This window comes from Triticum aestivum, chromosome 1B (assembly GCF_018294505.1).
Source record: "Triticum aestivum cultivar Chinese Spring chromosome 1B, IWGSC CS RefSeq v2.1, whole genome shotgun sequence".
Classification (NCBI taxonomy): Eukaryota; Viridiplantae; Streptophyta; class Magnoliopsida; order Poales; family Poaceae; genus Triticum; species Triticum aestivum.
Genome location: NC_057795.1, coordinates 311863516 through 311875004, shown reverse-complemented (window position 1 = coordinate 311875004; position 11489 = coordinate 311863516). Strand labels below are relative to the sequence as shown.

At 52.1% G+C, this 11489-nt stretch overlaps 3 protein-coding genes across 3 annotated transcripts in view; 2 read left to right on the top strand and 1 right to left on the bottom strand.

The window, feature by feature from the left end:
• Nucleotides 1-2506, bottom strand: part of LOC123121330 (long-chain-alcohol oxidase FAO1) — a 6572-nt gene extending 4066 nt beyond the window's left edge. Inside the window, exons 1-2 of the mRNA XM_044541275.1 lie at nt 2035-2506; nt 1364-1636 (exon numbers count right to left, since the gene is read on the bottom strand). Coding sequence (XP_044397210.1) covers nt 1364-1636; nt 2035-2295 — 534 coding nt within the window. The 5' untranslated portion in view covers nt 2296-2506. The remainder of the gene's footprint in view (nt 1-1363; nt 1637-2034) is intronic.
• A 1387-nt stretch (nt 2507-3893) lies between these two features.
• LOC123090658 (uncharacterized) lies at nt 3894-5086 on the top strand. The gene is made up of 3 exons (XM_044511981.1): nt 3894-4172; nt 4273-4586; nt 4686-5086. The coding sequence occupies exons 1-3, from the start codon at nt 3963-3965 to the stop codon at nt 4702-4704; spliced, it is 543 nt and encodes a 180-aa protein (XP_044367916.1). The 5' UTR covers nt 3894-3962; the 3' UTR covers nt 4705-5086.
• A 682-nt stretch (nt 5087-5768) lies between these two features.
• On the top strand, nt 5769-6879 carry LOC123090651 (uncharacterized). Its single transcript, XM_044511970.1, has 2 exons — nt 5769-5960; nt 6048-6879. Exons 1-2 carry the CDS (start codon nt 5784-5786, stop codon nt 6474-6476), a joined length of 606 nt encoding a protein of 201 aa, XP_044367905.1. The 5' UTR covers nt 5769-5783; the 3' UTR covers nt 6477-6879.
• The last annotated feature ends 4610 nt before the right edge of the window (nt 6880-11489 follow it).

Sequence of the window (11489 nt, the reverse complement as noted above, 5' to 3'; positions counted from 1 at the left end):
TGGAGGCAGGCGGCCCTGCGGTGCGGCGTGCACCGCCGCCGCCGCGCGGGTTCTCGGCTCCATGTAGAAGATCTGCCCCTGCTTCGATCTGTCCCGATCCGTGCTAGCACCGGTCCTTGGCGGCGGCTTCGGCGTCCCCTATGGCCGGCCTGGCGGATCTGGCGTGCGGGTGAGGTTCCGGGAGAAACCCCTGGCTGGCGCGGCAGCTTCCCCAAAGTCGACGCCTTTGGCGCCGATCCCCTTCCTGAAGGCTTTGGGGTGGATCCTCTCCCTTCAGCCTCCTCCTCGAGCTATGGCGAAAGCTTTTGTTCCCCTGGTCTGGGCGTCGACGGCACCCTGGTGTCGTGCTCCTTCTTGAAGGCGGCGGCTGGGAACAGCTCTTGGTGGCGGGGCTGCTGGTGGCGTGGTGGCTTCAGCCTTCTACTTGGTGCTGCGCCTTGCTTCGCGGGACCAGCGGACGGTTTCTTTGGTGGAGCGGTGCTGCATCCATCCATTGATGGCGACGGATCTTGACGGCGTGGCGCAGTGCAGATTCGGAGTTTGATGTGTGGTGACGGACACGCGCAGGAGGTCGACGTTGTCTGGCGTCGTGGTGGCGTCGGCGGCAGCGAGACCGGGCAAGGCCGTTACAACAGTACAACTCTGAAGATGGATATGTGGTAGGTGGTTGTGGCGGCCTCATACCCGGCGGGCGGCCTGGTTGAGGAGCACGCCGGACTGGTGGGTGCCCATACCCGACAGGCGTCCAGGTTGGGACCTCAGGTCTTAGATGTTAAGTTTGGCTGCGAGGTCTGTTTGGTATTAGGCCCAGACCATCAGCGCCCCTTCATCAGTTAGATAGGAGTAGCGACAGAGGTTGCGAAGATGGTGGCTTTGGTCTTACTGTTGTACGACTTTGTAAGGTTTTGTGCTAATAATTAATAAAATGGTCGTATGCATCGACCAGATGCAGAGGCCGGGGGTATTCCTCCTTTTCGAAAAAAAAATGCAGACATGCAGTGCAGGCCCCTCTCACCGAGCTGGCCGATTAATTTCAAGCGTCTTCCCCGTCTGACCTCTGAATGCCCTGCAAGTACAGCAAGGAGGCGAGCAAGTTGTACTGCTCCCTGGCCCCCAGCCCCTCGAAAATTTGAATTTTTTTCAATAGTAGGATTTTTTTGTTGTTGTTGAAACAAAAACGTGGCCAGGTATTTAATTTTATCCTCTGAAGCCTTAAGTTGCCAAAAAGGGGCCAGAATGAAAGACGACGGTCGGAATGGCGAATTTATTGTGGCCATCATGGCGTGTGCCAGCTTGAGAGACTCATGCAAACTACTCCTACTATACTGAAGTAATATTACCAAGAAGAGGTGCATAGCTTTACCATGGTGTAGAAGACGTAGTGGGAGAGGATCTTGACGAGGGCGAAGACGATCCTGAGCGGGAAGAGCCAGCGCGTCCTGTTCCATCGCTGCAGCGCCGCCTCCTGCCGCTCCGCCGGCATGTCCGCGAACCGGCGCAGCTCGCCGGCGGCGCCGCAGAAGCTCAGCCGGCCGCACAGCAGCAGCGTGCCCACCCTCGTGCTCAGCACCCACAGCACCACCCACGCCAGCAGCGCCGCCTCCCGTATGCACCGCGTCACCATCAGCTCCGCGACCTTTTTTTGTTGGGAGAAGGGGACAAACAAACGAACGAGCTACACATCAGAGATCAACCACCTCACCTCACCGCCGACGATTGCTTCCATGTGAACATGGCTACAAAATCAAACCGGGCCACGCACAAAAGCAAAAATGACAAGGCATTTTTTTCCTGATAATAATTCGTAGGGAGGAAGGGAAGTGGTCCGTCCGGCCGTGCGGTCAGAGCGAGACCGCACTGCTGGCGAGCAGAGCAATCATCGAGACACGCCTACGGATCTCATGGTAATTAATTGGGTAAACGCCAGAGAATATCAAGGCGATTAAACCAAGAACCGACGGGACGACCACGTGATGGTGCATATTGGCGTGGCGTAGTGCAGGAGAGGAGATTGGATCGGACGCACGCACGCACCTCGTCGGGGATGTTGGAGTCGGCGGCGGAGGCGAGGTAGAAGCGCTCGAGGTCCTTGCCGCCGGGCGGGTCGGCGCGGCCGCCTGCGTCCGCCTCCTCGGCCGGCAGCGAGGGGATGAAGGCGCCGCACATGGCGCGGAGCGCCTCCATCTGCGCCGGGTGCAGCCCGTGCGTGTACTTGCCGTCCCGCCTCCGCCCGCGCAGCAGCGGGTGCGGCCCCGCGCGCCTGCCCGCGGCCTTCTCCTCCTCCTGCACCGCCATTAGCGCGCCTCACAGGATCACTAGTGCGTGCGTGTATGTGCTTCTCTCTTCTCGGTTAGTTTCTCTCTGGCGACGTGTGGGTTGGTGTGCCGCGGGCGCGTGTTTATATAGACCTCTGGGGTGGCTCGAGACCAGCTGGTGCACCCGTTTCCAACTCAGCGAGCGAGCGAGCGGGGACGACGGCGACGAGAGAGTTGGAGCGAGGAGCAGTAAATAGGGATGGATATGTCGACGATGCGCATCTGTGGCTATATCTCCTCATTTAAAACGGCTCACCAACTGGACGACAGAGAGGGGGAGGCCCATGGACTCCTGGATCATACCAGTTTTGACGTGCGATCTTCTTCTGCTACTGTCTTGTTGCCACCATCTTCGTCTACAAGCACCGTATGAGCCGTTGGTTGCGACGGAACGAGATATTTGATATTGATATCAATCAAGATATATATCAGTTACGTCTAAGCTTCTTTTTATAACGAATAGCAAATATGCCCGTGCTTTGCAACGGGAGAAAAACATATCGCACTCCTCTAGCCAATAGACACCCACATCAATTATTCGAAACATGATACCGGTTTTAGATAGTTACTCTAAAGCTTATATGCGGTTCTCAACTTTTTCCTAGTTCCTTTCTCCTTCGCCTGGCTCCGCTGAGTTCTTAGCAGCTTATTGTCTTTGTTCCATCCAATTCCATCTTTTTAGGATTTTCGGTAGCAAGAAAAATTTAGTGTACCATCGAGAATCGTCTATCCATAAGAAAATGTACAAGTCAAAATTCAATCGCTCTTTAAATTTAAATTTATCTGGTCGATACAAAAAATTATGATATGTGCAAAAGATCAATACATATTACAATCTTCATAAAAAACGGTGAGGTGCAAAGTGAGTAGAAGAATTGTCTTCTAACAAATTTTATAATATGTGTTGTAGTGTACATCTCTATACAGAAGAAGGCTCATAGTTACAAGCCCATACATTCAATTCTGCCTTTTTTTATATGTGGGAACATTTCAGCTCCAAACCCGGTTCCACAATTACAGAAAATGGTTTTGACATGTACTCCCTCCGTCCCATAATATAAGAGCGTTTTTGACACTACATTAGTATGAAAAACGCTCTTATATTATGGGACGGAGGGAGTACCTGGTGCATGTTCAAGAAAAGACAGAGTGCATCATTTTAGAGCTTTGTTGCATATATGGTCTGCTCGGTACGCTCTCAAGAACAATCCTGCAAAGCACAATGGGAACATGTCGGATATATTATCCCATGGAGGGCCGCGGATTTTTTTGATTTCTCCGAGCAAGGCCCATCCTTAGTCCAGCATTATAACACCTAGTTGACTCTAGTTGTGCCTACAACTGCCATGACTAATAATCATAATTTGTTTCACCTTGAAACATATTTTCATCTTGTACAAACCTTTCTCAGTACATGTACAACACAACCCTATGTTCAGTGAAGGTTTCTGTTCCTTTCCTATAAACTTTTATTTCTGAGATCACAGCCACATGAATATCAACATATGGCTTACTAAGTTGAAACTGTTGCCGTTAGAGTGTAAGGCGGTACAGTCAAATAATCACAGTGGGCCAATGTGAGGAGGGGACACCTAGCAGAAAACCATTTGTCGCAACGCCATGAAAAATCGCACATAAATCCAACGGATGAGCACCAAAAAAAATTGTAATCGTTGCATCCAGCAGCTTCCTGTCGTTGTACATCTAGCAACAACGATTTTGATTAAAAAAATAGCAACAGGCACTACTCCCCAGTCCCCACCGAGCCGCACACTGCATGCTCCCTTATCGACAACATCGCCATTCCTCGGCCGGCCAGTCCACTGCCGCTCCGCCGCCTCGTCGGCTAGGCCGCCGGTGAGCAGAGCACGCATAGCTGCGCCTCGGCCTCTCCTCGTCCCCGTGCTCTCCATCTCCTGCCTGACCTCAGCTCCCTCCGTTTTTTTACTATGTGCAGCGCCACCATCGGAGCTTCATGGCCGCCGGCACCTTCAACCGTTGCCACACACCGCCCGGGCTTGCCCACGTCCAGATCGAGCCGGCAAACGGACGGATCTGTCTTCCCCGTGTCCGTCCCAGTCCTCGCTGCCTCGCCGGAGTCGTCAAGGCGCCGGCCCTCATCCACCAAGTCAACTACATCGCACCCATGCCTCGTCTCAGGAGGAGCAGCGAGCCAGCGCCCGCTTCTGCATCGAGCACTGCTCGATCCGACCGCATCGCCCAAGGCCCAGTCCGCCGCCGCCTTCCTCCGCCCTCGCCGTCCTCCCGCCGGTGAGCAGCACCTGCAGCACGTCGCCCTTCGCCCCGTGTCTCTTCTTTCTTCTCCTCCCTCTCCCTTTACTCAAAGCTCTCTCCCACTGCACACCACAGGAGGTCGCCGCCAGCATGAACGTCGCCTCCTCAAACTCTCCGCCCGCCTCCGGCCACGTCCTCGACCGGATCCGCCGGATCTTCATCGCCGCGCCAAGTCCCGCAGCCGCCTGACACCGCCGCGTCTTCTTCCCCTGCGCTGCTCGAGAACGAGCAGAGCCGCCGTTCCCTCACTTAAAGAGAGACCGCGGTGCAATTTCTGGAAAACTGAAGGGCTTTTTTGCAAAACAGCCATGACGACGGACGACCAGAAACGCTAGCCGCGCTTTATTATTATTATTATTATTACTAGCAAACAGGCCCGTGCGTTGCAACGGGAGGAAGAAAAAGTAACATGGAACAATAGCTTCACTAAGATCAACTAAAGACATTATTATTATGACATATAAACGTTCGTGTTTTGGTGTTGATGGTTTATTATGACATTATTATTATCCAGCGTTTTGATTTTCGGTTCGAGATTTTTTTCGCCCCAGGCCGAGATGGCCGAATTTTGGCCATTTTCAAATATTTTGGCTGAAATTTGACCAAATTTTGACTGAAATTTGACTCAAATTCGATCAAAATTTGCCAAATTTAACCAATTTCGGTCAAAAGATATATCTCGCCCGAGGCCGAGATGGCCGAAATTCGGCCGAAATCCGTTTTTCTCGGCCAAAATTTAAAACACAACTGGGATCAACAATGTTTGAAGACAATTTATATTCGCTGGACGTGCAAGCTATATGTTTTTAGTTGTTCGTGTGTCTTAACCCCTGTATATATATTATCAGTTTGTCTATATATATTATAGGCTATATGAGTTCGTAAGGGAAATAAAGCGAACCAAATCCAACCAAAATAGAATAGTATCCGGCAACGTGTGCATAGACTCAGACAACAAAGTACTACACGTCCGCGTATTAGAGATGTTTACCGATCTGGTGAACGAATGAGCCCTGCATGATGAGCTTCTTGTATGTGACCTTTTGTCCCAGGCTTCTAGGCTTCGCCTTTTAGCCTTTTGAAATATATAAGGTAGAACATGATCTACCTTCCATTTCCCAAAAAAAAATGAACCCTGCATGTGTGCCACACGTCCGTACTCGTGGACGCACTATGCAGCTTTTTTTCTGGGCCGGCCTTATCTTCATCTCATGGACGCACTCGTGGCTTCAGTCTATCCTCGTTTCTTTTCCCCTCCTCCACGAGTTCATCTCCAACCTCTGTCAACATCCCCCTGCCTCCTCCAACCGTGCCGGGAGAGGCGCTCCTCTGCCCCGAGCCATCTTAAAAGTAAGCCATCCAGCTGCCGCCCCTCTCCTCCTATTTCTCTTCTTCTCTCCCTCTAATCTCTCTCTCTCTCTCTCACGTTTTCTTCAGGGACCCCGCACCATCGCACCTCACCTTGGAGCTCGCCGCCTCGGGTCACCTCTCCGTCTTGATCTGTCCTCCACTGCCGGATCCGCCGCCTCAACCTCTCCGCCTCGATCCGTCCGCCGCCGCCGGATCCCGGAAGCAGCCGGATCCGCCGCCGCCTGCCTCACCTGCGTTCGTCCGCAGCGTGGGCCACGCAGCTGCCTCGGCCCCCCTGCCTCGTCCAACCGCGCCAGGAGAGGAGTCCTCTGCCCCGCCACCGGATCGACCCCAGAGCAGCCGGATTCGACGTCTACTGCCTCACCTGCGTTCGTCTGCTGCGTGGGCGCAGCTGCTCGTGAACCGTCGTCCATCTCTCTGCCCTGCTGTGTAGGTCACCCGCGTCGCTGGTGTCGCAGGTCTTCGGGCGGCATTGATGCTTCGATTGGCAGCTGATGTCTCACTTTCTGATTCCTTATTCGCTGTTATCACCAGCTGGGTCTTTGCGTCTCTCTGCTCCCGAGTATTGCAGCCCTTCTCTCATTTAGCAGGTCATGATTTTGACTCCCCTCAACCGAGCTGATTTTCTGTGCGTGCGGACCGCGGGTTCAATATTAGAAAGTGCAGGGTCCTTTTTATGAGAACAAAGCGTTTTTTCAAAGTGTGACTTAAACAGGGACTGCGGGTTGATTTCAAAGAAACAGAGGGGCGTTTTCGCAAAAACACCGACGACGTACGGGCAAAAGCACTCCGTGCTTTATTAGTAGGGAAAGATATATTAGGTATAGATATATACAATATGATCTAGTAGTCGAGATTTTAAGGATACACACGATAAAATAAATAAGAAAAAAATGAAGACACCCGGTGCGATCAACCACGCGTAGCAAGCAAACAAGCAGAAACACCAATCACCACCTTTGACAACACACCGACTTGAGGATGGTTCTCCAAAAACGCCTTCACACTAACTACAAGCGCCATCCTTAACAACACATGAACTGCGTTGTTCGCCAACCGCTGAATGGCAGGTCTTGAGTTTTCATCCCTTTTTAGAGAAAAGGCACAAAGGCCCGACTTCAAATTAATAAAGCCATCAACCGGCTAGGATACAATGGTGCTGAATTACAAAGGCAAAGACTTGACCAAAAACTGAAAAATACATGCCAAATTCACTACAACCAAGAAACAGAGAATAAGGCAGCAAGAAATACTGCGATCAAGCCGCCAGAGATCTTGCATAGCTAGAACGGAAGGGCCGAAGCCACCCGGCGACAGCAAAAGCCGTGAACATGAAGATCCAGACCACGTGAAGGAAACCATCGACTCCACCGCCCGTCGCCTCGGGCCACTGCCGGAGGAGAGACCACTATCTCCCCTTCGTCCAGACAGTGTCGAACACGCGGACGCCCACTGTCGGCCGGCGACCAACCAGCAAGCAAAGCTAGGAGCCGCTGAAGGATGCGGAAGAACCCACACGCCACCACCAACGCCGGCAACCAAGGGAACTGAGCACCACCGCCGCCACCCACCACCACGCACCAGGTCCACAACCCCCAACCACCCCTTGAACGGTGCCTCCAGGAAGGGCCGAGACGCCAGAGCGCCTCCACCGTCCGGCCAAAAAGGCCAAGGATTTCGCCCGGGGAAGGGAGGAGGAGGAGGGGGACGGATCTGGAAGCTCGCCCCCCCCCCCCCATCAAGAGGGAGAGCAGCACCGGAGCACCGCCGGCATCGAGGTCGATGCGAAATCGACCAGGGGTTTCCCCCGTTCCAAGTGTCCACCGCCCCATCCTCGAAGCCCAGATCTGACGAACCAGCCACCAGATCGGCGAGAGGAGACCACCGCAGGGGGGAAGGGGCCGGGAGGAAGAGAGCCACCCACCGCTGCAGCAAGACCTCGCCATCCTCACACCACCCATGCGGCCGGGAGGGACGGCCAGCACCTGCGCGCGTCATCCACCGGAGAAATCGATGTCGCCATCTCCACCCAGGGCCGCCGCCCTGGCTTCCAAAGCTCCTCACGCCGGCGCGAGGCAGCAGATCCTCGCTGCCACCTTCACCGGAAGACGCGCGGCAGCCGGCAGGCTCCTCGGGTGGCGGCGGGGAGGGGGCAGGAGGGAGGAGAGGAGGCGGCGGCTAGGGTTTGGGGCCGCTCCCGAGTCGCCCGAGAGGAGCGACGCGAGAGCCGAGGGTGGTGAGCAAAATCTTGAGTTTTCATCCCTAGAGAGCATGTCCGAGTAAATCTTTAAAACAATGCATTCAAGAAGCAAACGATGCACAAGCACCATCATTGACAGGTGCAACCAGCGAAGACCGAACCTTGGGTTTTCACCCATAGCTCAGGATACGATACTTAGGAGAGCACCACCAAACCGAAGACACCGTGCGCCACTACCACCACTTTTCAAAGAAGACGATGATGCGTGAGGGATTACACCCACACTCCATAATCACAAGAAATCAAAATTAAGCTGTTCCATGACATACATATGGCCGGAGGTTGTCCCCCGCGTGAAAATCCCTGGCGCTAAAATCACCACGCAACCAAGCTCATGCCCATGAAATATTAACAACCACATGATGCAGATAATCGAACATCATCAGCAGATTCAACGTCTTGCCCAAATGTACTACAAAGATAGTGTGGTAGAATCTTACGGTGAGGATAGTGCCAAGACGTGACATGTCATGGATGCAACATTCGTGCACGACCTCTGCATCACTTCAAACCATTGTTTTTGGTCTCATGACGCTACTACAATAGCCGACCTTGGTGTTGGCTGGTCCTCGAGCCGCCACCACCATCGCTTGTGAAATCTGAGAAGGCCAATATCTGTCGCCGTAGTAGACAAAGTGAGCTGTCATTAGAGGAGGCCACACCGCCGCGTGGAATGCGTCGCCGCATGCCCCAAATGCCAGCAATCACCCGACTGGGAGCCGACCGACACCACCACATCGGCTGCAACACGAAGGGCTCAACCATTTGTGGAGAACATATTCTCTGCCTACAATAGAACAAGATATTGATATAAAGATGATATCAATTACACTCGGTCTCTACAACAACATAATATCAAGACCTAGTCGAGACATTAAGGATGCACACAACCAAAAAAGATAAAAGGAAGAAGAAAATAAAAAAAGAAAACCGATGCGACTAAGGACATGCACCAAGCAAACAAGAAACAACACCAATCACCACCATTGACAAGACAAAAACTATGAGGAAGGTTCTCTGAAAGCAATGCCTACAGGAAGGACAAAAACATCAACCATCACCCTTTATAACACAGCAATTACACAGGAATGTCATGTAAAAGCAGCACCTTGAGGAAAGAAGCGACGAGCAAGCATTGCTGTCGTTTGATCCAACCGCTGAAGGTCAGATCTTGTGTTTTAACCGTGGAGTGCATACCCGAGTAATCTCCAAACAAATGCCTTAAACAAGGAAAAGTGCATAAACATTGTTGTTGCCGGGTGCAACCAACAAAGGCTGGACCTTGTGTTTTCACCTTGAAGCTTCAGATATGATACTCATGAGAGCCCAACAAACCAAACACACTGTGTGATGCCGTGACCACTTTTCGAAGAAGATGATGCTACATGAGTGATGGTATCCTAGACTAGGGGTGCTTGCCACATTGGCTCCTGGCCATATGGGCCAGGCCGAGGACCCCCTAGATGATCAACTAGTGGGCCATATTCGTTGGGCCCAAGAGCACCAAGGTGGATTTTTCCTGAAGACTTGGTGCATACACCAAGACTTAGAGGCAGTCTTCGACACGTTTACACTAGATGTAACTGATCTTTGTGTAACCCTAGGCACCCTCGGTACCTTTTTAAGTCGAGGGTGAAGACCGTAGACGCCAACTGTCAGATATGATCTCATGGTAGATCATTTGTAACTTATATATACTCCCTCCAAATAAATACAATCAAAATATGACATAGGGTATTGTCTCTTCGAGAGAGCCTAAACCTGAGTAAATCCCCGTGTCATCTGTTACCATCGTGCGAAGGTTACCAGCTCGGGACCCCCTACCCGTGATCTGCTAGATTTGACTCCATCATTGGTGGCCCATATAGGTCCTCCGAGTAGTCGAAGCGGTTCGATGACGTCCACGGCCGACGATCAGGTCGGCAACGGTGCAACTTCCGCACCAGAACTCCCCTACCATGGCTCGACCGGATGGTCGGGGCAAATTGAGGACTCAACCTCTCCCCGAGATATCGAACTCGACAATTCAGGATCCACCGCACTTTCCTCGCACATGACACTATATCAGGTTGTGGAAAAGCAGGGCATATTTATCCAGGCACTAATGTGAAGTCAAGCTTGGAACGAGAACCACGTCTCACCTGAACAAGCCTGGAGCTTAGATCCGATGAGTCAGTGTGAAAGCTAGACATGTGTGGCCCTGCTAAATAAACTTGGATTGATATCAAATCAATCCTCGAAAAGAGAATCTTTGGTACCAATGTCAGATCGGGTCGGAGCCAATTTTTTGTTCCCACCCACCACCCATGTCGAGTGTTGCCTATATAACATGGGACAAACCGACATCTAGGCTCTAGCCCTAAGTCATATAGAAGACAAGCACTACTAGGGAAAACCTTATACACAGAATCTTAGCAGCAGCGCGGTTTAAAAACAAACGCTACTGCTAATTAGCAGTAGCGAGCTTGACGAAAGCTCGCTACTAATAACGCGGTAGCAGTAGCGCTGTAGGTGAAACAAGCGCTACTACTATAATGCCACGACGTTCCCTCCAGGCTAGATATAGTAGTAGCGCCCTTCCCTGGACGCGCTACTGCTAAAGTACTTAGTAGCAGCGTTTTTCTTCAAAACTCGTTGCTGCTAAGTATTGCACCTAATTAAGTTTAATTAGTCCCATACTGCTAAGCGAACAAGGTGTTTACCACCTTAAATATGTTACTTATCAAACTATCTCGAGCATTTGGTCTTCATTGAACTATATGTGTAGGATTTGTGGCTGCAATATGAATCTTCACCAGTGCCTATATAGGTACTATGAGGATTCATGTTGACTATTTAGATGCTACACAAAAAGATCAATGATGACCAATGTATATATTTGATGCGTGCTTAGACTTATCAGTATCGTTTTTATGTAAAACGCCCTATTGCTACGTTAGCTATAGCGCGTTTACAAAAGTGCGCTACTGCTAGTTCGACTTAACCACCCGCGGGATCAAAATTTTGCTAAGTCCTCCATTCCCCCTGTTCCCCTACTCCTCTGTCGCCGCCGCCCGAGCCTGCCCTCACCGCCGCCGCCCTCAACCTCACCGCCGCCGCCCGCCGCCGCTCTCGACCTCACCGTCGCCTCCCTCGACCTCACCGCCGCTGCCCGAGCCCACCCAGCACCGCCGCCTCCCGATCCCGAGTTCGCCCTCGACGCCCCTACCTCTCCGTCGCCGAGCACCTCCCCGCCACCATCTCTCCCC

Excerpts from the sequence above, each read along its gene's own strand:
- LOC123090658 (XM_044511981.1), top strand. The coding sequence starts at position 3,963 with ATGAGCACCAAAAAAAATTGTAATCGTTGCATCCAGCAGCTTCCTGTC. Across the intron at positions 4,173-4,272 it reads CCTCGTCGGCTAGGCCGCCG|CGCCACCATCGGAGCTTCAT; the intron begins GTGAGCAGAGCA and ends TACTATGTGCAG.
- LOC123090651 (XM_044511970.1), top strand. The coding sequence starts at position 5,784 with ATGCAGCTTTTTTTCTGGGCCGGCCTTATCTTCATCTCATGGACGCAC. Across the intron at positions 5,961-6,047 it reads TGCCCCGAGCCATCTTAAAA|GGACCCCGCACCATCGCACC; the intron begins GTAAGCCATCCA and ends CGTTTTCTTCAG.